The sequence below is a fragment of the Heliangelus exortis genome, chromosome 1 (assembly GCF_036169615.1).
Source record: "Heliangelus exortis chromosome 1, bHelExo1.hap1, whole genome shotgun sequence".
Taxonomy (NCBI): Eukaryota; Metazoa; Chordata; class Aves; order Apodiformes; family Trochilidae; genus Heliangelus; species Heliangelus exortis.
In genome coordinates this window covers 163,477,455-163,502,569 of record NC_092422.1, presented here as the reverse complement: position 1 = coordinate 163,502,569, position 25,115 = coordinate 163,477,455, and the positions used below count along the sequence as shown (strand labels likewise).

The 25,115-nt window shown below is 38.6% G+C and overlaps 1 protein-coding gene across 7 annotated transcripts in view; it reads right to left on the bottom strand.

Annotated features, from left to right (window-relative positions):
- The window catches only part of GRIP1 (glutamate receptor interacting protein 1), a 316,748-nt gene that overhangs the window by 74,637 nt on the left and 216,996 nt on the right, over positions 1 to 25,115 (bottom strand). For all 7 annotated transcript variants that reach the window (XM_071733466.1, XM_071733470.1, XM_071733471.1 and 4 more), the window contains exons 3-7: positions 9,279 to 9,414; positions 8,195 to 8,340; positions 4,735 to 4,818; positions 3,774 to 3,849; positions 2,317 to 2,462 (exon numbers count right to left, since the gene is read on the bottom strand). In XM_071733466.1, the coding sequence (XP_071589567.1) occupies positions 2,317 to 2,462; positions 3,774 to 3,849; positions 4,735 to 4,818; positions 8,195 to 8,340; positions 9,279 to 9,414 (588 nt within the window). The remainder of the gene's footprint in view (positions 1 to 2,316; positions 2,463 to 3,773; positions 3,850 to 4,734; positions 4,819 to 8,194; positions 8,341 to 9,278; positions 9,415 to 25,115) is intronic.

The following is a 25,115-nucleotide window of genomic DNA, read 5'->3' as shown; positions in this document are numbered from 1 at the left end:
GCCCTGTGATAGGATGAGGGACAATGGATCCAAGGTAGAGCACAGGAAGTTCCACCTCCACCTGAGGAAGAATTTCTTAACTGTAAGGGTTACAGAGTTCTGGAACAGGCTCCTCAGGGAGGCTGTGGAGTCTCCTTCTCTGGAGATTTTCAAAACCTGTCTGGATGCATTTCTGAGTGACCTGCCCTAGTTTTCGTAGGGGGGTTAAACTCGATGATCTTCAGAGGACCCTTCCAACCCCTGGCATTCTGTGATTCTGTGATTACAAATACCTCGTTTTGTGGGTAATAAAAGAGTCAGGGAACACTTCCATGTTACTCCTAACTTCAACTTCATTACTCTTGAGCAGTAGTGAGTGAGGATTCAAATCAGCACTGGTTTCCTGGGTAAGTAACCAATGGATTAGGACAAGTGATTTCCAGCCTTTGGATCATGGTCTACACATAACATACCTGCAGAAAGTTAAGAAAGCTTCCCAGTGATTTTTTTTCACACCACTGCCAAAACCCACCCAGGGTCTGCTAACTGGAAAAAAATCAAAACCTACTGGGAGCCAGGTAAAATCTAAAAAAATCTTAATACATTAGAAAGAGAGCCTGTTGGATCCCCTTATTCTCACAGCCACTGAAGGATCACCAACCCTTGCAATTCTCAGTGTTTGGTACCCCTTTCCTTCCTTCTTTCTGACTCTGCAAGCGTCAGGTTCTTCTACTTCCTTAATTTCCGTAGGATAACACATAAATCCAGACCTGTTACTGAACACAAAATGGAGATAGAAGAGTCTAATTTGAGAGAGTATGAGACCAACTTGTAGTTGCTGCCTGTACATTTACAAGCCTGCAATTTCCAACTGAGATCTGTATCTTCCTGCACTGAGCTCTGTCCAGATAACACAGAAAAGAAGGTTCCCACCTTGAACAATCTGCAATTTAGAGCACAACATAGCTTCCTATCTTGTGGTCTTGTCCTCACACAAAGCTGCAAAGACTTCTAAAAGATCCTCAACTAAAATTGAAGCTGATTCCCTCCCTGGGGTATCCAGAAGAACAGGGATGGGAGTCCTCTCCGAGGTCAAAGTGTGGCTGGGAACTTTGGCTGTCTAAAGCCAGGGGTTCTTTTTCAATGAGGACTTGCTCTTAGAGAAAGTAGAGCATAAAAAACCCATTTTAACTGTGATGGTAGATAGTGTTTTGGCCATCCATCACCTTCCAAAGAATATTAGGAAATAAGTGGAAACAGCTAAATCCTAGTTCTCTTCAGGTTACAAAATTGCCTGCATATCCATTTTCTACATGGGAAGCTCCTGCTCAGACTCTGAGCTGTCACCACCTTTCTGGACATGAGCCTTGCAGTCTGACAGATGCCAAGCAACCCTGTCACTCCACTCTTGATACTTAAGTATACATTACAGAAGTATATATTACAATCATAATAAAAAAGATATCTGTGTCTTGCAGAAGAACAAAGAAGGCTCTTCCAGAATAAACACATATCTGACGTTATTCTTTTAAGTATTAATCTTCTCCAAAGCTTTGAATTTTGACAGTGCTATTTCACAAATTCCTATGAGGCTGCTTTACTGCTATGCTAGAAATCTGACTGCGGAACTGAGAAGAAAGAGAAAAGAAATATTCTCAAAGAGCAAAATATTTTAGCTTGACTGATGAGTATTCCCGTATCTTGCTGCCATGAATTTTATCTGTCTTGCAAAAATGGAGGGGATATGACACCTTCTAAAACAAACAGAAATGACTCAACCCCAAATCTGTAGTGAAAATTCATCTGCTTGCCTTGACTTTTCAAAAACCCTCTAAAATCTTCAGTGAGTTCAGTCAAAGTTCGTACAAAGCATAAGCTTATTCCATGATTTGCCACCTCTGCATTTCTTAATGAATTTTCTCTTACCCATTCTTTTCTATGTGGCAGCTTTGTGATTTTTCAATAATGCCTCGGCCACCCAGCAGCACTGGCAAAGGCAAAAGAATTCCTGTAAGAGCAAGTAAGCCCCTCTTCCATGTGACACAGGAATGCTTACACTTCATTAACCTTTATTATAAACTAGTCACTGGAAAAGTTACTTTGCTAGAATCCACACTATGGTCTCACTCTACAAACCATGAAATGTCAGAATGCTAAATTACAGTAAAATACTGCTCACCTCCTTATGAACCCAAGATTAATGATACGGTGCAGAAGGGAATAGCGGCGGTACTGGGAGCGTAACAGGGCACGATCACTTTGAGAACAGCTCATCAAGAACAGGCAGCAAAACATCACAGATGGTTCCCAGAATTAAAGCCCCACTTCTCAACCTACCCATCACTGAGACGTCGTATTCCACCAGCAGAGTTGCCTCCTGTCCACATTGTTTGAGAATACTCATGGCTTCAGCGTGTGTCGTTCCGAGCAGTCGGATCCCATCAACACTCAGCAGCCTGTCCCCAGGTTTGATTGTGCCCTCTCTGAAGGGAGATTAAAGGAATGATCTTTATTCATATAAGAAAAATTGATCTGGAGATAATACCCTTTTTATGCAAAGCAGTTCTCTCACACCCTCTCTGCCAGCCATCCCTCTTGCCTTAACACTTAACATTTACTTTGATGGTGACAACGTTCAGAGGGTGCAGTGGAAAGGAAATTGCTTTAATTGGAAAGTCAGTGACTGGAAAATGGCTTAACACACAGCTAAATAATCAAACCATGTTAAATTGCAACTAAGTATAGCTTCTGCTTCAACATATGCTTTCTTTCTGCCTCGTCCACACAACTTCCCTTTCATACATAAATAAACACTTCCTTCCCAGGTATTTTCCTAAAAATAAATACAGGGTGAAAACATATGGGTTCAGGAACAGATTGCAAAATATGAAGGTCCATTTACTGATTTTCTTTAAAAATATCCCTTATTTGGCAATTCAGATTTTCTTACCCACCTGCCTAAAAATAATCTGCCATAAACTGTCTCCCTCCTCATAACATATTCAGATTTATAATAGAAAACAAAGTAGTGATGAGCTCTAAACTCTTTGAAAAAAACATGGAAGAAAGGGGGATAAGGATGGGAAGGAAGGGCGGGACAGAAGACAAATGCTGCCTTGAAATGTTTGCTTCTCAATTAATGTCTCCAAGGTCAAAAATGTCAACATAACCTAAAGAAAACCAGCCTTCTTCGTGCCATTTTTAAAATGTAATATACACATACAAGTAAAGTGAATGTTCTTTCTTTATACAGATACAAGATGGTATTACATACAGATGTGTTAATTGGGTGAAAACATACATCTATGTTTAGAAGCTGTTCAGGTGAAGCTGAGTGTGAGCTCACATGCAGCTATGTGCAAACATCTTAAAGCTATGACACAACAACCGCCAAACATATGACAGTGTTTTTCTGAAGTGTAAGAGAAAAAAGAGTGTAGTCATAGAGTACAAAAGAATAATTAAGACATATATCAGTTGTCTGAAGGCTGCAGAAAATATGTGCTCTGACCTATTGCAGGCATTTGTTATAATAATTTAGGTTGATTTTTGAAAGTGATCAATGGAAGCCTTGCAATATGCAACACACTACATTAAAGTAGACACACCATGATGTGTCTCTGTCATTGCCTGTTACTGTTCTTATTATCATTACTATTAAACACATAAACCATGAATTTCAAAGGAACAAGTTTGAATATATCCATTTCACTCCAAATCCTAGCTTCTGTCCCAAATAATTCACCTTTCTCCATTCCTCTTTCACATGCACTCCAGAGAAAGATGAATTGTACCTGTCAGCAGGCCCTCCAGGTCTAACACATGTTATTACAACAGGACGAGATTTATTTCTGTCATCATGTGCTCCACCTAGAAAGGGAAAAGTGGCAGAAAACACATCATTTTGTGCTTTTTATGGAAGCTCATTTCCAAGAGGCAAGTCTCAGTCTTGCAGCATGCAAGATCTGTAGATGGGCTACAGGGATCAAAAATGGCCAAGCCATTAATATGTACCTTCACTGATTTTATCTTGAATAAAAGCGACCTAGTGTGTGGTATAGATGATTCTCTATAAAATATTTCTACAGAGTGAGTCTTAGTAAATGTATATTATTTTCTTATAACTTCTACACTGCAAATCTGACTTCATTGTGAAAACACTGTTCTGCAATGTTTGCTGCCCAGAGAAAAATCTATCCAGGCTCCACGTATGCTCAGAAAAACAAGTGATCATTCGCTAATGAATTTATATAAAAAATAAAACCAGTTTAAATAAACAAACCAATTTTCCCCAGGGAAACTAATAATTCATAATTCAGCATTGGGGTATATTATTTAACTGCAGCATGTTTTCTTCTGTTCTCTAAGTCAGTGGTAATACTGCTGTTGTACAGTCTCAACTACCAGCATGATTAATCAGATTTCATACCTAATTTATACAAATGTTTTATGTTAATCTTTTTTAAGAACTACAATCTTCTGCTGATTTCAGTGGTAGAAGAATCTGGTCTTATGTGAAACAAAGCTTGTCACGTTCTTGGCACAGTTGATTAATTACTAGTATTCCATAACAAAAATTAGAGTGGTTCATAAAAGCAGTATATTAATGTATGAAAAAAGTAATACATAAATCACAGAGATTTCTTACAAACTGTAAGCCATGAATCTTGAAACGATTTCTTAGTGCCATAAAAACTTACTGCTTTTTTTGCCAATTAATAAAATATAGACAGTTCATAGTTAATGTTAACTCACCTCTTATTACAAATCCAAAAGTGTTCCCCTCTTTATGTAAAGTAACTTCCACAGTTCTAAAAATGAGACCTGATCCTTGTACAGCTAAAAGGAAAAAAAAAAATTTCAAAACTTAATTATTTTTCTAATTATGCAGACAGATTTGCACCTTTTCCAATTTGAGCTAGCTATTTTGTTTCTGGTCATACAATTGGAAAGACTCCACTACAGAACAGTTAGATTAAAGACCTGTAATTAAATACAACTCATCCTCTTTTTGTGAGAATTTTTGTCCAGATATTTTGCAGGTTCCAAATTGTTTGGGAAAAGAGCCATTCCATGATGAATTTGAACCTTACTGTTTAAATTATAGCATGATTTTACTTTGGTATAGTTACAGAAGAGTGCTAGAAAAGATGGAAATACATAGTGAGACAAAAAAATTACCAAGTTCTTAAAAGCTACCTATTGAGTTGGTTGCTCAGCCATGAAAACATTAATTTGTAATGCTTGAAGTCTTGACAGTCAAGATATTTAGGGAGCATCTCTAACCTTGGATTGCTAGAGTAAGATGAAAATGGTACTTTACATCATAAGGATTTGTTTTGCTGTGTTTTTCCCAAAGTGTACATGCTGTCTCATCATTGGTAAGTGAGTAAAAAAATCTTTGATTTCTTGTTGAGTCAGTATTTTCTCTGTATGAGAGGAGTGGTGCACAGCTGGGCTAGGAGGTGAGAAGCCTAGTGCACAAACCAACACATTTGGGTGTGATAATCCACTCTGCAAAATTTGAAACCACTGCTGTTTAGAGACCAATAGCCAGTTCACTATTAGCTTTTACAAGAAGAACTTTGGCAGACTGTAAAAACTCTCTTTCCCAAAGGGAAAAGGACACTGAGCAAAATAAAATGCACCCACACTTCCCAGCTTCCAGTAAGACACAACACACATAAATCCAACACATCACACATAAATTGTTTTTTTTTTAATCCCACCTCTAGAAAATAATCTATTCTGAGCAGCAGAACTAATGAAAATTTAGGTCCTTTAATGCTCCTGCTTGCAATAATCCACTTCCCCACTTTCTCTTAGGATAACCTGAGGTTTCAATGGCCACCACAGGCTACACAGCTGGGGGAGGTGTGAGCTGACACCCTCCAGTGACCCCAAGGAGAGGTGGTGTCACCCCAGCACTTCCTGCCTCTTCTTCTGAGAAGACCCCTGGCCTGGGACCTGGGACCCCCTTCTGCCCAAATATCTATTTCCATGAAATATACTGGCTTGTTTTGGAGTCTTTCAACCCCCTGTTAAAAACGTTATAGCAGGGAATCAGAAGAACACCCCAGTAATCACATGAATCTCATTTCCTTAGGAAAAAAGACAAAAAGGTGGCTCTGCAAAGTACTGCAATAATTTCTCCTACAGGCTGAAGATCAGGACCTGATGTTTATGTAGTTGGTTCCTTTTCCGCTAGAAATGTTTTACTGACTGAAAAGGACCAAATTACAACCCTTGCCTTCACTCCTGTTAACTGAAAGTGGCCCAGCATGTAGCTCAAGTTGAATCTATGCTTCCTCATTTGCTTGGTGTCGCCTGGAACCTCCTCTGGGGACAATTCAAAGTTGCAGTTCAGCACAGAACAGCATGCAGCATCCTTCCACTTGGGCAACCACCATTTAGGTGGTTGTCCTTCCATCCTAGCCACAGCCCAGGAGGGAAAAGAATTCCTTAATCCTTAGCAACTACAAGAAGGCAGATGTGAGGCAGGCATCGTTCATGTTTAGGTTTGAAATGTTGAGATGGCTCATGCTGAAAGTAGCAGCTGGATGCTCCTGCTGTGAACACTTCCAGACAGGGAAGGACACCCTAGGGACAGTGGGATCACTAGCACTCAGACAGATTTAATCCATCATTATTAAAGTACAGGCATTTCCCTACTCTGAAACCAACACAGTTCTCACTCTGAAGAGGCAACCATGGGGCCAGCAGTAGAATGTAATTATGTATGGGGCAGAACAGGATGTGCCAGGACTTTACCACAACCTACTGGAAACATTCTGTATATAAAGAAGGCACTGTGTCTAGCTTGTGCACTAGAAATTAACAGGAACAACTAAACAGCTAATTATCTTCAATTTTATTAGCTATGCTTGTATGAATGAGACAGAAATTCCAAGGACTTAAAGAAAAAGTTCTGATTGCTACTGTACTTTAGAACACAAAAATCCTGCTACAGTGGATGTGAGAGGCATGTATGTCAAGAGCAGGTGAAACAGAAGAAGACCACTGGAGTAAGCACAAAAAAAGATTCATAAAACAACTTCATGCCCAGCAAAACAATTTTGAACTCAGCTGATTTCATTAACTGAACTACTGTGGTTTTGAACATGAAGTTCCCTTCCCACAAACAAACACTAATCACCAGAGAACATTGAAAACATATTAAGGTGGTTGCCAGGAGGTCATAAAAGCAACTAAATATGTAATTACACTAACTCTCCAGCTGCTAGAAAGCAACGGGGAGTTCATCCTCTTCTGAGCACCAAAGAGAGTGATGGATTTTTTGGCTTCTTTTTGCAAGGAAAGTGTTTTATTAAGGAGACAAGAGCTTCCTAGCTGGCTTCACAGGTTTTTATGGCCAAACACCAGCAAACCTCACCTCTGCTGCAGTAAGCAGCATGACAGAGCACACACTCTTTCAAAGGTGTGACTGGTGCAGCCCCTTTGGTACCAGACACCCACCTGCCACTCACTCCTTCACTTTAGGTCCCAGGTTTCCAGCTCACCATTTCTCTACCTTTCACTTCATACCTGATAGCCTCAATTTTCTCCTATGCACATGCAGTCACAGACATAAGCACAAAAAGAAAGAGCAATGGAGAAGCAAGGAAAACACTCAGACACACTCTGAGACTTCGGTGTCTGCATAAACTTGTATTTTGAAGATGTATTTTTACATATCCCCATAGCCTATCTCACTGGGTCTTCTCCTCTAGAAACAAGATGTTGCCTAAAAGTGATGGCAGAAAAGCCCAAAAAAGCCCCCAAGAATGTTTTTATCTGGGATAATGGGAATGTGCTGAAAGTGGAGAGAAGGAAGAAAAAGGCAGAATTCAGAGATATTGATTGGTTTAATCTCAGAAGTTCTTACTATAACAAGAAAGATTCTTTTGCCCTGGAATCTATTTAATCTAGTTCCTAGTAATTAAAACTGTAAACAAACAAACAAATAGGGAATGCTGACAACTCAGCTCTGTCATTGGCTGGATTTCTGCTCCTAAAAAACCTGAGGGTCTCCAAGAGCATCCTCCTGTATCACCGGTTCTTTCATACTGCTTCCATGTTCTGCAATTAGCCAGAGGAAAATAAAGAGAAGAAAACAAACACTACCAAAAATGGAGATCACCAACCATGCCCATCTCACTGCTGATGACACATCTGCTATTCTGCATAGGTTTTAGTTTGCTTTGCTGTTACTTACAGACTGGAGGCAGCTCATACTCCACTTCCAAAACAACCCTCTCACCAACGTTCTTGAGCAGGCTGATGATCTCATCGTGGCGAAATTTGGTCAGGTTGATTCCATTCACAGATTTGATGTAGTCCCCTACATCCAGCTGGTCACTCCTAGGAGAAAGTATATATTCCATTTTTAAAGACAGATCTACTGACCCAAACAAACTAAATTGTTTAGATTACAGTGATGGTACGAAATATTTTTCCCATTCACCTAGATTAAAGTAAATTGATCTTTCAAACAGAAAGTGGCACTTTAAGATCTTAATCTAGTCTAGCTTGTTAAATACTGACATAAGAACACTGTTGCATTATTAATTTCTGATTTAGGAAACCAGCTGTACAATAAGGGAGATCTGACTGGCTTGGGCACAGGCTCTGGGAAAATGACTTTTTCATGTCCCCGTCTTCCTCTCTCTCATTGGGAAGCATCCAAAACTAAATTTTTTTTGGACAATAGTTGCTTTCACAGCTAACATCACAGCTACAAGAGATAGGCCACAGGCCAAAAGCACATGTTCCGCTCAGTTACTTGGAATAATTTAGCTTAACTTTTATCTTTTGACCTGCTTCACTCATGAAAAACAGCTTTTTTGTTTCCGCTGTACTAGTAAGCAAGGTAGCTGTGAATTTAGACTCTTTTTTTTTTTTTTAATCTTAAAAACAGTTGATGATTTTTAAATTAAATCATGGTCGTATTACGGGTAGGTTTTGAATTTTCAAGTTTTGCCCTTTAGTATTTTATGCTTCTGCTCTTTATTTTCTGTTCAAGGACACAAAAAAGGAGAAATAAAATGTATATAATTTAGAAGAAAGTGAATTCATTGCATGATGACTTCCAAATATCTCATTGGTATTTCAGTTTGTCAAAGTAGCCTTGAGGGAAGAGGGGACCAGCTGTTGCTGTCTCTCTCTGAGCTTCTCCGGTCTGATGGGCTGCCATTATAGATGCATCTAGTCACATATTTGTTGGTGACCTTTCTGATGCAGTACGTATTTCTAAAGCAATCACATCCTATAATGCATTTTGTGGCTTGAGATGTGGTTACCTAGCAGCAATTCCTCCTTGACGAAGGTTAGATACTCTTGGTTTCCCATCCTTGTCGATTCCACCCGATACTGTAAGCCCTAGGGTGGTGCCTTCTTTTTTCATTAATTCGACTATTGTTGAGCCCTTGAATTCCTCTGTTAAAAGAAAATTATTTGCATTATTAAAATTGAGGTAATAACACAGATGTTGCCTTTCTAAAACGTCATCTACTTTCCAAGAAAATCATTGTGTTGTTAATAAGAAATCACGTGTACATCTGGAGATTCTTTATGTTTCAAGTCACAAGCGCTGTCCGCAAGGCTCTGCATGTGGATAAATCTGAGGCATGTTGTGTAAAAGGTTATTAAAACTACACCAACATGCTAGTATACTATACAGAGCCAATAAATACAAAATCTCACAACACTTACAACTAAAGGTACTTGCCTGAAGTTTTTAAAAAAACTACGTTTTCTCATTTTCTGTGTTCTCCCTCTGGACCCTATGTTCTATAAAGTACATCAACTGATTAACCAAATAGAAGGGTAAAAGACACAAGGATATAAAGGTACTAAACAATTTAAGATCAAAACTCACTTTGAGGCCACAAGTAGATGCCAGTGATAATTAAAACAACTGAACGTAACAAGAATCCAGATGGAGATTAAATATATCAGTTCTAAAGAGTTTTATTTCTTATTCGTACACAAAAAGATCTCCACTCTGAAACCTCTGAAGAACAGGTACAAATAATTGAAGGGCTTTCTTAGTCATAGTTACATACAAAATTTTCCTCACATGCTGTCTGGAACACCCTCTCCTGCAGTGTTCCCTTTTAGTATTCTTGGAAAATGCCAAACTGATTCAACAAATGCAAGTCACCTGCTATGGAAAGCCTCAAGCTCTCAAAAAGAGAGCTCCTTATTGCATGTGGCTGGACAAGGCAACCCAGCAGGGCTGCAACTGTTTGAACTGTTTGGAAAGCCACATGGCAATCATACATCATGTCCAGTCAGAGAAGACCTATTAAAAACCACCATTTGCCCTGATATTCTTGAATATTTTATGGAATACTAAAGATCCACCTAGGAAATGATGGAATCCTGGAAAGATCAGTCATCTCTTTGGTAATTTTCAGTGTCAATATGCAACTTTTAGACGAATTAGCCAGATACAAACATCATATATGGTCTGTAAATGAACAGAATGGCAGTACTACACTAACAATCTTGTTGTGACAGCATGAAGTTTAAAGATGAAAAGCCACTCCAAACCCATCCAAGTTCCTTGCTTACATTCATAAGTCCACCAGTAAGATACAGAAAAAGCACTACGCAAACAGCAATAAGGCTCTATCAGTATCTTTCCATCTGACCAAGAATACATAACCTAATACTTCTTGACTTCAAGATGAAGAATAGCTGCCCCAAACAAGAACCAACAAATCTGTTCAAAACAGAGGAAATGGTGGTGGGCAGAGGAAAGCATTTAGAAAAGCCTCCAGCCCTGGGGGAGTGCCTTGTAAGCCTCGGTAGTACTTCCAAAAAGGGTTAACTGTTGGATCTTTTGCAGACATAACATCATCCTATGCAATGTTTGTGCTCCTTTCTGGGCAGCTGACAGGCTCTTTCCATTCTAGGTGAGGATGACCTCACTTCAATTATTCACCTTTTTGCCATTATACAGCATGAGTTACATACCTGGGAAAGAATTCTCCTGTGCTGAGAAAGCTTCTGCTAAGACAAAATGCTGCAGTGTATTCAGTAAGCAGCATGGACTGTTGAAAACCCTAAGATGTACTTGGAGAAAGACAGGTTTACAAGAGACTGTGGAACTAAAAAAGTGCCTCTATCCAGTCTGAAGCAGACAGTAGCACAGCTACCTGTAGCTGCCTGGTGTATTGTGTAACTTGGCTGACACCAAACCATCATTTGTCATCATCTGGAAGCTAATGACCTTCCAGAATGTTTGGTCCCATCTGGGTTTTTTGACCATTCAGAAGCAACAGATGTGTTTACCTGCATGTAACATAGACATGTTGCATAGGTGCAGGAGACACTATAGACCAAAAGGCAGCTTTCAATTTTATAAAACCCTGCAAGTAACAATAATGATTATAAGAGTTAGCCATGGTGCTTACTGCAAACAAAAATACTGTACACTTGCACCCATGATGCAACCTCAGGTACTTGGCTGGTGGGTCACACTTGTTTATTCAGGGCTTACTCAATTGTGAGATCTGTAGTCAAAAGGTAAAATCCACTCTCTCCCCCATCTCCCAAACCAAATCCTTTTTTTACCTCTCTAGAGTACAATCTGATTCTCAGAATTTGCTAACACTATTTTAATTTTTTTTTAACTAATACTTTGCTAGAACATGGATACAGGGCATCAGCAAAGCACTGCACACGCCTCATCTTTTGCCATAGCATAACACTGCCCTGTGTTTTCATCTTTTATATAGGTTTTCAGTTTGCAGTGCAATGCTGGGGACTACTCTGCTGCATGAAGTACCATGTAGAAAAGATGATCCATGCAGTGTTTTAAGCTAATAATGATTATACAGTTCCTTGCAACTACTGGCATGGAAATTCATGACCAGGCTTATTCCTTTGCACCACCTACCTCTGCCAACAGAACATGGACCTCTAAAGGGGGAGGGAAAGATGCACCAACACTTTTAAGGGAGTGGTAGTGTGAAAGACCAGGTCATCAAAGAGTATGCAACAGTTCCATTAGTTTTGCACCTCTGAAAGATTTTGTAGCTTTTATTGTGGACAAACACAACAAAAGAAACTGAACTACCTCAGCTGGTTTAGCTTGTAAGAGACTGTTAGGCCTGGAAGTGTTCTGAATCAGTCTCATTTGATACTCCAGTCTCTAAATTTTAGATCTTTGCTATTTTAAATTGCACGTGATTATTGTTCTTGTAATGTTATATATTACATGTTTACATATCTGCAATGCTTTGATATTATTATTACAGACTAATCCCACTGGAGTATTATTGAAATGCCCAATAGCAGAACAACCCTGGAACTTCATTTCCAATCCAACAAGCAACTGCATCTGTACATGCTGTTCCCCAACTAATGCAAGGTCAGCCTATAGTCTCTAGGTAACACAATCCTGTTCTACTCTTGGTGGGTTAAAAATCAAACTACTTTATATACCACATCACTCATTACTTTTGCCAACCAGCAATTTCCTAATTAATTAGAAGTCTCTGGGGCCTGTTCTTTCCTACATGTATTTCTACATTGCTAATAACATTTGCATAGCTAGTACCAGAAGGGAAGGTAAAAAAGTTATTTCCAGATTTCTTATCATTTGTGAATAAATTTACAAGCATTTTGCTAGCGGTAAACTGAATGTAGAACATAAGTTTAAGAAATGGCTTTTTACTCAGTAGCAGTTTATGAAGTATCAAATATCAGAACACCACTCCTGCAGCACAGGTCTGTGATAGGAACCAAATGAATTATTCTAAAATGAAAATGTGTAGAGAAATGATGGTTTCGAGTCTATAAAAGGCCCCAAATCAATACAATTTTACACTTCTGCTGGAGGAGTGCACTCGAGAACATCTTCTCTTCCCTCCATTAACAACTTCAGCAGCACTTGGTGAAATGCAGCTCAACACTGGTCCTGCCTTCCCTCACCTTGGGGTTTCAGGTCCCAGGTTGGTGGGCTCAGCACCCAGCACTACCTGGGCCTGCCACTGCTTCTTGCTGCTGCAGGGATGATCCTGGGCACACCTCTGTCTCTGCTGTGCAGTCACCCTACAGCTTTGCCAGCATCTATCTGCCTCCTGGACCTGGCTCAGAAACCCTGCTAAACACTGCAGATGGGGAGTGCAAACATGAAAAAGTGCACACGTGTGCATACCTGTACACACATAGAGGGTTTAGATGGGAAAGAAAGGTTCTGCTCTGATGAGCTTTGTTTATCTCTCCAGTCTTGTAGGACTGAGAATATTTAGCAGCTCAGCTCTGCAGGAAACATCACACTGCTGCTGTTTTCTTTATTGCTGGTCTGCATGCTCCTCCTTAGGTGCAATGCTGCAGTACAGTAAATTCGTGTGCCTGACTTGCAGCCAGGTCAGTTGATGCAACAGGACCACGATCTGCCCTGCAACCTGGAAGACTTCCAGGATACTCAGCACAGGTTGGATGGGGCTTTGAGCAGCCTGGTCTAGTGGGAGGTGTCCCTGCTCATGCAGGGAGGTTGGAACTAAGTGATCACAGAATCATAGAATTGGCTGGGTTGGAAGGGACCTCAGAGATCATCAAGTCCAACCCTTGATCCACTACTGCTGCAGTTACCAGACCATGGCACTGAGTGCCACATCCAGTCTCTTTTTAAATATCTCCAGGGATGGAGAATCCACTGCTTCCCTGGGCAGCCCATTCCAATGCTTGATCACCCTCAGTAAAGAAATTCTTTCTAATGTCCAACCTAAACCTCCCCCAGCACAACTTGAGACCGTGCCCTCTTGTCTTGCTGAGAGTTGCCTGGGAAAAGAGACCAACCCCCCCCTGGCTACCCCCTCCTTTCAGGGAGTTGTAGAGAGTGATGAGGTCTCCCCTGAGCCTCCTCTTCTCCAGGCTGAACACCCCCAGCTCCCTCAGCCTCTCCTCATAGGATCTGTGCTGGATCCCTTCACCAGCCTGGTTGCCCTCCTTTGGACCCGCTCCAGGACCTCAATCTCCTTTCTGAACTGAGGGGCCCAGAACTGGACACAGTACTCAAGGTGTGGCCTCACCAGGGCTGAGTACAGGGGCAGAATCACTTCCTTGATCTTTAAGGTCCCTTCCAACTCAAACCATCCTACGATTCTATTCAGTAATTCTATGAAACTTTACAGATAGCAGATGCCCGAACAGAAGACTGGGTAATTCTTCCTGTAATAAGATGAACAAATGGAGCAACTTTCAGGTAAGTAAAATCCAACATGTCAAATTAGTTTTTCCACAAGGAACACACTATTATGATAAAGTTCCTAGAATTTTGTATATGATCAGACATTTTGTAATTTCCTGCCTTTTGATGTATTTAAATAACATGTTTTAATGAATAAAAAGCAAGGAAAAGAAATTGACTCAAGAGACTTCTGAATGTGGAATATATTCACTTCTTCAAAAAGAAAATTAAATACTAGAATACAGGAGAGACTTTTAGAGTACACATTTGAAAGCCCAGAGAACTCTTAATCAGAAGTTTTATAATCTATTTTCTATATTCCTATGATTTTAATCTTTAGATATTAAAGTAAAACTGGAAAAATATTTGCCTTTATTTCAGGTATTGAGTGTCTTTTCTGTACTTTCTGTGAAAACTTCATCTTAAAATAAAAAAAAAATGCCTAAAATCTACACGAGCAGGTCAAGTGCCTGCATCCTCCACCAAGTGAATGAGTTTGTTCAGTGCAACTGGGACAGGGCATAAATGGAACTTCACCTAAAACTAAAAAAAAATTTTTTCTGCTACTGATTGTTTCTTACCAAAAGCCATACATAAGCAATAATTAAGTAATTGGCAAGTCTGTTGAAAATGCATCCAAATGCTGTCTTTGTATGGATTTTCCTTCTATGTCAGTGGAAATTCTGCAGAGAAAACATTTTGCTTTATATTACAGTAGGCATCTCATGGCTTCATAAGAATCACATACAGATAAAGTAAACACATAAGAAACAGACATCAGTTTGTTATGCTGGGGACATCACACATAGTCCATGTTTCAAGTCTTTCAGGTTGGTGTATTTCTTTGAGTACAACAAGAGGGATGTCAGGAGATGAGGAATGCTCCATTCCTTGTTGCCCTTTTTCTGACTGGATGACACTAGCTCCTAAATCACCTAAATTTTTATTTTTAACAAAAGCAAACAGAGGGGAGAGGCAAAATCACAGCCACTGACAAAATGCAATGCCATTTGGAGGGGTTCTTATTTTTAAGGCATCTTTCTGTCATTTTTTACTCATACCCTTGCTGTTTTCTGAATTTGCATAAATGCCCATAGAGGTGTAATGCAATGCAATGTGGAACATCTGCTTAGAAGAAAATTGAAAACATATAGAATTACAGTTTTATAATCCCTATTAGTGGTAAAGAATCAAATTACAAGCTTGAACAGTCATAAGTATATGGGAAGAACAATCAACATATTTTAATTAAAATGGATTTAAAATGTAAGATATTTTTCAAGTTTGAGAGTCAAAAATAAGACTATTCATAATCCCTCAGCAAATTGTGGCAGAGAAATTAAATTAGAGGGAAAATTATTAATAAAATTATAAAACATTAAAACATCTGGCTTCAGTAAATATGAATACTTCAGTAAGAAGAATCAGATTTACTGGAATCATAGCAGAATTTTTTTTTTTTCATTATTAGAAAACAACATTACCCCTGGCATTCAACCTTAGAATATGGTCAGTGCTGTAGAATTGTTCAAGCACATTTATTCCTTAAGCTAGCTGTGAAATTCTACTGATTTAATTGATGGCTTTCTTGGGATGAATGTCTATAGTCTTTCTTTGGAAAAGTATCTACACTGTCCACTGATCACCACCTCCATGCTTGAAGATCTGCAATTATCATCCATATCAGCACCTGTTCCATCTCAAGGCACTTGTTGGGTTTCAATAAATTCAAGCATTTTCCTGCTTCCACATTACCTGTGGTGGCAGTCAAACTCCTGAACAAGTGTGGGGCCCAAAGCAGCTCATTGGACTGTGAAGGTGAAGCTTTCTGAAGTAGGGACATTGGAGGGTAGTAAAAAAAAAAGCACAATATTGAGTGATTCAACCACTTCAACCTTCACAACCTCTTCAAAAGATGTTACATGAGCTTTCCAGAATTCAAACCTCTCTGCTTCCACTCAATGCCATTTTTTTGCTTGGGTGGGCAATAGGTAGTAGAAGGTAGTTTTAAGCTGAAGCTTACAAACTTAGTTATCTGAAATTTGTATCTCCCACATAAAACAAGTGCCTCCATTTGAAAATTTTGTTTTATGGTGTAAGCAAGCAAATCTTAAACTCAAGAATGGCTCATACATCAGTGGTGCTTCCACAAACACCTCTTCATGTCTCTGTTAAACAGTTCTGATGAAGAAAGGACAAAGCTCCACACCACTCTTCTCTAGATTTCTGTCTCAATTGAACAGTGCTGACACTGATGTGGTATTTTGATTTACAAAACTTCCTCCCGTAATCCTGATGGATTCGCTTTCAACTTCCTCTCCATTTCCTTTATTAAGAAATTGGCACCAGGTAGATCTTGCTAACTAGCATTTATTTGTACTGAGGTGACAATATTCACAAAAGCATGGATAGACTATTCCAGTTTCTCTGCTTTCTACAGCTACCAAAAAGAACCAGTAAGGATAGATTACAGGATTGATTGCATTTGTGCATTTCAAGGCAGGAAGGAACCACTGAGAACAATTCTCTCCCTAATGTCCTGAGTGACACAAGCAGAGAAACATGATATAGTGGTATCTGCAGCTACAGATTAGCTTTTAAAAAGTTATCCAACGTGTCTCTGAAAGCATCATGTGATGGGAAATCTGCTACATGTGCAGGTAATTTCTATCTGAATTAGGAGTAGACAAGTCTTCAATACCAAGATCACATTATACTACCACCATTACACTCAGGATATCCCTGCAGATACAGAACTATAACCTCTCATCAAATCACCTCTAATTTTCTTTCCATTTTAGATTAACAAATGCCTGAATTACTTAGGTTTCTGCCATTTAAGACACATTTTTGCAGCTCCTTTTAACGTTTCAACATCTGGTGGCTACCAAGTAAGTTTTAGCAATAGTGCCATTAAATTCCATTCCACCATTTAAGCTGTCATTGATTTTTACAAAAAATACTTCGAGTTGCCTGTCATAGTCTACAGTTGCTATATAATTTAACATTTTAATTAATAATAACACCAGTACTACTTTTTATGCTGTGGAGATCATTAGTGGCAAACCTGAAGCAGCAAGGATGAGAAAAGAACATAGTAGCAGTGCCATTCCTTTCTAGGTGAACTATTGTTTAACTTAACTATTGTGCAGACACTCGATCCTTGAAAAACAATGAGGAATTACTAAAAAAACCTGAAAACAAAACTGAATATTTGCTACAGTTTTTACATTTGTCCTTTGTTCTCACTGAATACTGATACCTTTACTGGTTGCTTACTCTCTGCTTTTACAGAAAACCACAACCCAGAAATGCTCACTTCTGGGAGATGGAAGTTCAAAAATAGGTGGAATGAATGCAGAGCTATGAATGTTGAAAAAAACAGCCTGATAATGACTCATTCTTCTGTACATTAGTCTGATATAAAACTAAAGTTACAAGGATGGGTTAGGGGTGAATTTAATATGCAACAACACCTGACAAATAGGATGCACCGAGTTTTCTTATTAGGTGTTTATAGTAGGAAAAAAATGCCTATGACAAAAGAACTATTAACTTTCTCAACATTCAGGATGAAGAAAGAATTTAGCTAAAACAAAAGGAAAAACAGTCTTAAAATACTACATAATAATCTACAGGTTTATATAAAAAAATGACAAAATTCAGGAACAGTGATGGTTTTAGCTGTCAATAAGCATTTAGAAGTTTGCCAACAGGAAAAAAAAGAAGAAAAAAAAAAAAGAAAACAAGCAATTCAGGCATTTCTCATCTGCTAACCTGTGCTCTCTAACTCTCAAAACAATCTCTGTACTTATTCCCTAAGGTTTAAGGTATCTATAATGAACTAAGGGCAAAGAGGAATGAAGACAGCTGCATTCATTTGAATGAACTAACTTACTAGATAGTCAAGCTTGCTGAACAGGTCTCTGCAGCAAAATAGTAAAATGCACAGCTGCAAGAATGTACCTATGTGATTTCTTTGTCATCTAAATTGCCAGCATATGCCACAGAATTAGCACAGAAACTTAAGTGGCATCACATTAGCACCTACTAACATTGCATGTATTAGCTTGTGAGACAACAGGAACATTTTGCATCTTCAGGTCACTTCAGGAAGCTATATGCAGATCTCAGCAAAAATCTGAATGTGACATCAATGTAAGAGGCTTATATTATCCTGCAGCAGTCTCATTATTGTATGCTGCAGGGAAAAAAAAAAAAAAAGGACTTTTCTCTGTCAATCTCCGAATTGCAATGAATGTTTCACAGGAAAATTTTCTGGCTTTCAACATTTCCTCTTATCCTCCAGAAGCTTCAGGTGAAAAGGAACAAAGACAATTACACCTACCTGCCTTTACAAAAATATTAAGACATGGTAGTTATGTATTCTGGTTCACATCTACTTCCAACACACATCTTGTTCATTGTGTTTTCAGCAACAGTTTTCAGTTACCAGGGGGTTAAGACAAAGACAGACAGATAAATGTCTCTGTGAATTGAAGGAATAGCTAAAATCTTTAAAAATACTGAAACAGCTGAAGATTCAGCTACATAGTACTACCTGGAGGCTTCAATGACATCTTTCATTTCAAGCAAAATGCAATATGCAGAATCTCAACATGGAGGCAAATAGGAGAAATGGCTAACAAGATTCAAAGCATGCCTATTGAAAATACTTTCTTATTTGATAGTAAGATTGTGAAAAAAGAGCTGTCACTTAATCAGGGCTGGAAACTGCCTGCTCGTGAGCGCTTCTTCAGGTTCCTGACATCATGCAAACAATTCATGAGATGTGACTGGCCCTGTTTCTTCTCTCTTCTGCTGTTGAAAGATATACTGCCAGTTTTGGAGTTTTTCTTAAAAGGAAATATTTAAATTCTAAATAGTTTTCAGTTTACAAAATCACCTAGGGAGACTACAGTGGCTGCCTCAGTACAGAGGCCACAGCAGTGAGATATTCTATTATCATTTACAGTAAATTTACTAACCAGAAGTGGGAAAATTTGTTTGTATATTTACACTTTACATGGTTCCAGTTTTGTACAAAACTTCTTAACCTTTCTGTAACTCTTTTCCCTACCAGATACACCAACACACCGTGTTTTGGAAGTGAAACAAACTTCTGCTCCCTGTGACCTGCATCTTTCTGCTTCAGTGCTGCTTCCAGCAGGCTGCTCCCAGCTGCACGCCACGCCAGCAAGGCTGGGGACCCCGTACCAGGTAACTCATGAGCAGTTCAGTTATCCTTCATCAGTGGATTTATGAGCTACCCCAGGTTTAATAAATCAACACTCATCACTTGAGCGATGCATCACTGGGAAATTTCCATCTAGATCAGGCACCGAGCGTCTGCAATTGCCACTCATTTCACCTGAAAAACCTGGTGCTCAAATATTTTTTTCCTTTGTAGTACTTTGTAGTGGAATTGCTTTGAAAAAATTCTTACGGGCTTACCCACGAGACTCAAGCAATCACAACAGCATAAATCATATATTGCTTGCCTGTCCCAAATACACTGTCAAATGCATCAACTTAACTACACCGATTCTTTAGCTCCCATTTTCAGCCACTTTAATGTGAAAAAGCACCATGATTTAGACCGTTGAAATAAAACAAACAATCTAATCACCCCCTTTGTTTTTCTGTCAAATTAACATTATGGCACTAACAACGAACAGTTTCATTTGCTTCCTTTTACCTCATTAGTTCCTGGCAAATAAAATTACTTAGAGAGCTACTTAAAAACTCAAGTTTTACAGCTACAATTTCTGAAACCTTTGAGGATGCTACTCCAGCCCTTAACTAGTATCAAATACTCAGATTGTTAGTATCAGATCAGTTGATTTTTCTGACTTACAGCCCATCTTTCCAACTTACAGTTTGAGCATACATACAAAGGACACCATACACTAAACATGCAGACATGTTTAGCATTACTGCCATTTTTTAAAAGTCACTTACCTTAGCACTGTTAATGGAACCATATAATATCAGTTTGAATGCATGTCATGAGGCCAAGATTTATACCAATAAAGAATGTCTGACATGATAAAATCTGTTCTTACTTCTAAGTACACAATAAACAGTTCATTAAAACAGACAGAAAGATTAACATTATGTACATGCACATTTTGGAATTTCCTAAAATGAATTTCCTATCTTTTGTAGGAGAGCATGAGAGGCTGCTGATGGTATCTAATATTGCACAGAGTTGTTTCTCTAAACTGAAGAATTTGCAAGTATCACTAACAGCTAATGCTTCCAGACAGGATCTACCTTAATTCCCAGAACTCAGCTCATTCTGAAGGTCACCTCCAAAATTTTTTTTGTCTGAAAATATATGGGAAACATGATTTCTGCCTGAACAGAACTATCTGATAAGCACAGTTATCCTTTATTTTCTTGACATTTGTGAAACATGATCAGCTATTGTTTGGATTTTTCTCTTAAGCTCACTCTGCATAAATGTCTGGCAGGTTCCACCCCAAAAACCTTTTCCTGCTAAGGGAAGTTAATAAATTGCCTCTGACATTACTATATTAAGTATGTATATAATGTCAGACCCTCCCAGAAGATATTAAGTCATAATGGAGTGAAAAAGATGGCAAAAAATTTAGACTAATTTGTCAAATAAAAGAAGAGAGACAGCGCTTCTTGCTGCTATGTCTTTGCCTACAGTGAAGCTTTGTTCCTTTAGAAATACTTCAAAATTCATACTTCCAAACAACCCAGCTTCACCAGCAACATTTTCCATGAAAGACCTAGTTTACACAACTTACAGAATGCCTGCAACAACAGTCTCTGCTCTGGATTTTCTTTCTCTTCTTGGTTCAGAGTCTGGAGCAAGTGATCTCTTAGGCCATACCAGGTCTGTACTTCCATCATGTTTTTCCCCGGAGAAGACCCAGACAGATGATGAGTTTTACTAAAGAAGCAGCTTATGTGTTACTTCCTAGTTCTTCCAACTTGAAACAGAGACATAAGCCCAACACTAGCTGCCACCACCTGATAAAAAATATTCTGTATAGTTTTGAGTTTACAATATTTTATTTCTAAAACATGAAAACACTGAAAAAATGCACGCCTTGATGTCTTCTCATCCCCATATAATGACTACTGGTCAATTATACTTTTAGAGGGTTGTGTATATATTAAAATGTCCATTAGGTCTGCAAATAAAATGGTCTAGACTTTACTCAAACCTTCTACAGAGGGAAAAATGGGGGCTATAAATGTATATATAAGTTGTAAAAAATACTTTGAGACTCCCAACACCCAGACCATGGAAAGCACATCTTACCATAAATTATAATCATGTCCAGCTATCATCCTACTTGAAAGCACTTAAACTAGACTTGAACAGCTTGTCCATTATTTTCATGGTGTGGGATTAAGAAAGTTGAGCTCCATGATTTTTATTATGTTCCCAACCACTGCATGCTCTCTATCACACCATTACCTTTTGTTAGTGGCTAAGGAATAAAGCTCTTAGATTTTAATGTTCTCATTAGAGTCAGGTACCATCCTTATCATAAAACTGCAGAAATTCCTTACTAGGCATCTGGTTTTGTTGTTACGAGTTTGTAATGACTTTCAGAGACACTTGCTGTATTTAGCATTCTAGAACTAATGATGCATCTTTTAGCCAGAACTTAACCTGAAAACATTTTGGAAGGGCACATGCTTTTATTCCCATGTGAATACGTTCCATGTGAGTTATTTAGAAATTATTAAATTTCATTCTACTGCAGCATTAGTTATTATTGATAAATTTAGTCCACTCTGCTGCAGTCTTGGTCTAATGGAACGATCTCCCTAAATGACCTCTCTCAATTTTTACTTCTCACTTTAGTTTACAGAAGCAATATTTGGGAATCAATATTCACACTGTATTACCAGGTATGATCCCTCATGCTTTGTCAGTGATACCTAAAATTCAGCTGCAGCATGTTTCCCTCATTTTTCTTTGACATTGGATTTTCACTTCCTCAGAGGTTAATGCTCATTTCTATATCATTTATCTGACAAGTATTCAGGGTCACAATGTCATCGGATATGGGAAGAAGATCTTGGCAGGGTCTTGTCTCACAGTTAACTATTAAGCTGGGATTGTTTTGCTTCACTGATAAAATCAATTAGCACTGAAGACTGGCACTTTGTTCCTGCTTGGACTTGGACACATTCAGAGTGTCCTTCAACCAGTATTTTCTGTGAATAAAGCACTTAAATCTCCTGATTTGCCCTTGTTGCTGTCTTCCCCCATTAAAAAAAAAAACACTAGTAAGTAATGATGCTATAATTAAATTGTGGTTGTACACTGCTACACAAAACAGGTATGTCTAACTCTTTTATTCTACAGTATGAGGAATTTGTATTTGTCTGTCACATACCAAGACCGTGATGAGGAAGACAGAGAAGCAGCAAAATCTCTCCCTCTTTTGATCCTAAGCAGCATGAAAATGCTATAAATAAACAAACAAAGAATCAACCCTTTCTCCACCCACATGAAACACTTTAAACCACTTCCTATTGGCGAAACAGACAGAAAACTTAGTAAAAAAAATATTAAAAATTAGATTTTGATATAAAAGTCAGGGTTTGCAGTGAGAGCTAGTAGCTTTGACCCACTGATACAACTGAAAACAAAAGGCAAGCTATTAATCAGATCTGGGATGGCATTTTTTGATGTGTCAGTTCTGTTATCTTGGTAGACAATATATTATTTCCTTGCTAACTTCATGCCTTGAATTCATAATCACTGCAGAAACTGGATGCGAGACTGCAAAAAACCAAACCACAGTTGTAATGCACTCATTTACTGCTTTAAAGAGGTACTGGAAAAGACATAAGGAACATCATTAAAAAAATTAAGTTAATTATCTGTAACTCTAAAATGAAAAGAATTTATTGGCTGCAAAAAAGACCCACGTAGGCAAATGATACAAAAAAAAAAAAAAAAAAAAAAAAAATTCATCAACAACTACTCAAATTAGCAAATTACTCAGACCTTAAAGGAACATGCCTGGACTTTTGAAAGACAGAGATGCCCTGCTGGGTCAGACAACACTCCAACTAACCCTGCTCCATCTTGGAAAGCAGGAAAAGAAGGTCCCATTAAGGGAGAGAATGACAGCCTGCCTGGCTGTCCAGTCCAGTCCTGACACAGCTCCTCAACAACCAGTACTATCACATAGGAGGGTACAATGCTCCTCAGTCTTTGCAGTATTTACATATGAATTTACTGCCAGTTCATTTGTCAAATCTCTTCTGCATCCACTGGCTCAGTTTGCATCCATGGGTTTACTGCTTACTCTTCCTCTCTCCCGATACTGGATCCAGGAGGATTGTTTTCAATGAACAATGCAAAAATCAGTTTTTCTTTTGAATCCACATTTTTTGCTCCAGTACTGGACTGATAACAGCATAAATAAAAAAGTCTAAATAGATATCCACACAAGAGAAAAAGATATTGCCTGAAATCTTTTTAACACATTGCCTCACTTTTGAACACACCACAGAACCTTTGCATCCTCCTGGATTGTTTTCTCATTTAATTTCCTTTTTCCTGAGGACACCCCACTTACTCCTATGAAAACCCAGGCATGCCATCCTTGTGGAAATGTAGTGGTTTTCAAGAGGCCAACATCAAGCTTCTCAATTACCTAAAACAACAAAGAACCTCTGGTATCTTTAATGGGCTCTTGCCAAACTCACCCAACCTCTTTTTCTGAGACTGTCTCTCTTTCAAACTTATTCTTCACCATCTTTGTTTGGATTTTCCTAGGTTTTCTAACCTCACGTGTCCTATAGAGCCTGCTCCCTCTTCTGAGTGAAGCCTTTAAAGAAGAATAAATTTTTCAACAGCCAACACCAACACTTTGATGAAAATTAATGAAAACAACTCTCACAAGGATGTTTTCCCTTTGGGAAAGTGAGAGAGCATGCTAACCCTGTGCAAAAAAACAACCAAAAGATGGGCCCCTGAACCTCAGGAGACACACTAATGCTTCCCAGACTATTTTCAGGTGCCAGGTTCTATTCAGAAACCCCAAGGGGTCACAGGGACAGCAAAGAGGCACTATGGATTTGTGCCTAAAACTGACAAGTGGCCAATGGAATACATGCACAGGTACCCACTGCAAGCACCTGTGCTGAATACAGAGCAATGCTCAAACTTGCCAGCTCTGCTCCCAAATGTGTGTGCGTGTGCAAGGGCTAAATAGCTGACACAGCTTTCAAAATGAAGTTATAGGCACTGATTTTGCTGGGGAAAAATGCACCTGGAATAGTTTAAGGTGTTTTATATTGAAGCGCTGAAGCTTCGTAAAAATACATTCAATTACACCTAAACATCTTAAGATGAAGGTGTTTGCTACCATAAGCAACAAATTCTGCAACTGGCTGTGCCCATAATGAAATTTTATATAGAAGTGGAAGTGGTTTAAAGTCATTTAACTTTTCAGACCTTGTGTCAGTTGTATATTTGAAACAGCACCATGTTCCTCTGGCACAGAATTGCCTTTAATCCATTTTTTTCCTCCCTTAATGTGAAAGGAATGAAATCAGTTTGTTCTCTATTGTAATCCTTTTCAGTATTGAAAAATCAAAAGCGTGGTAACGTATCTGTCAAGAAACTGTATAAATAAATCATTGGCAATCACATTTTGTTAAGAACTCAGTGGGCTGTCTTCATTTTCTACAAGAGCCAAATTTCTTCTGGGTTTATCTGAGTATAAACCATGTGTACACGAGTGGCACATGAAATCATTCCCAACAAAGCTATTTTGGTGAAAGGAAAAATCTTACTTCTTTCAGCACTAAATATGTGAAATTGTGAATTTCCAGTGTCTATGGGAAGGAAAGATATGTAGTTCTGCAGATGCTTCACAGACCATTTGATAAACCTCCAGCAGGTTAAACAAACACACAGGGA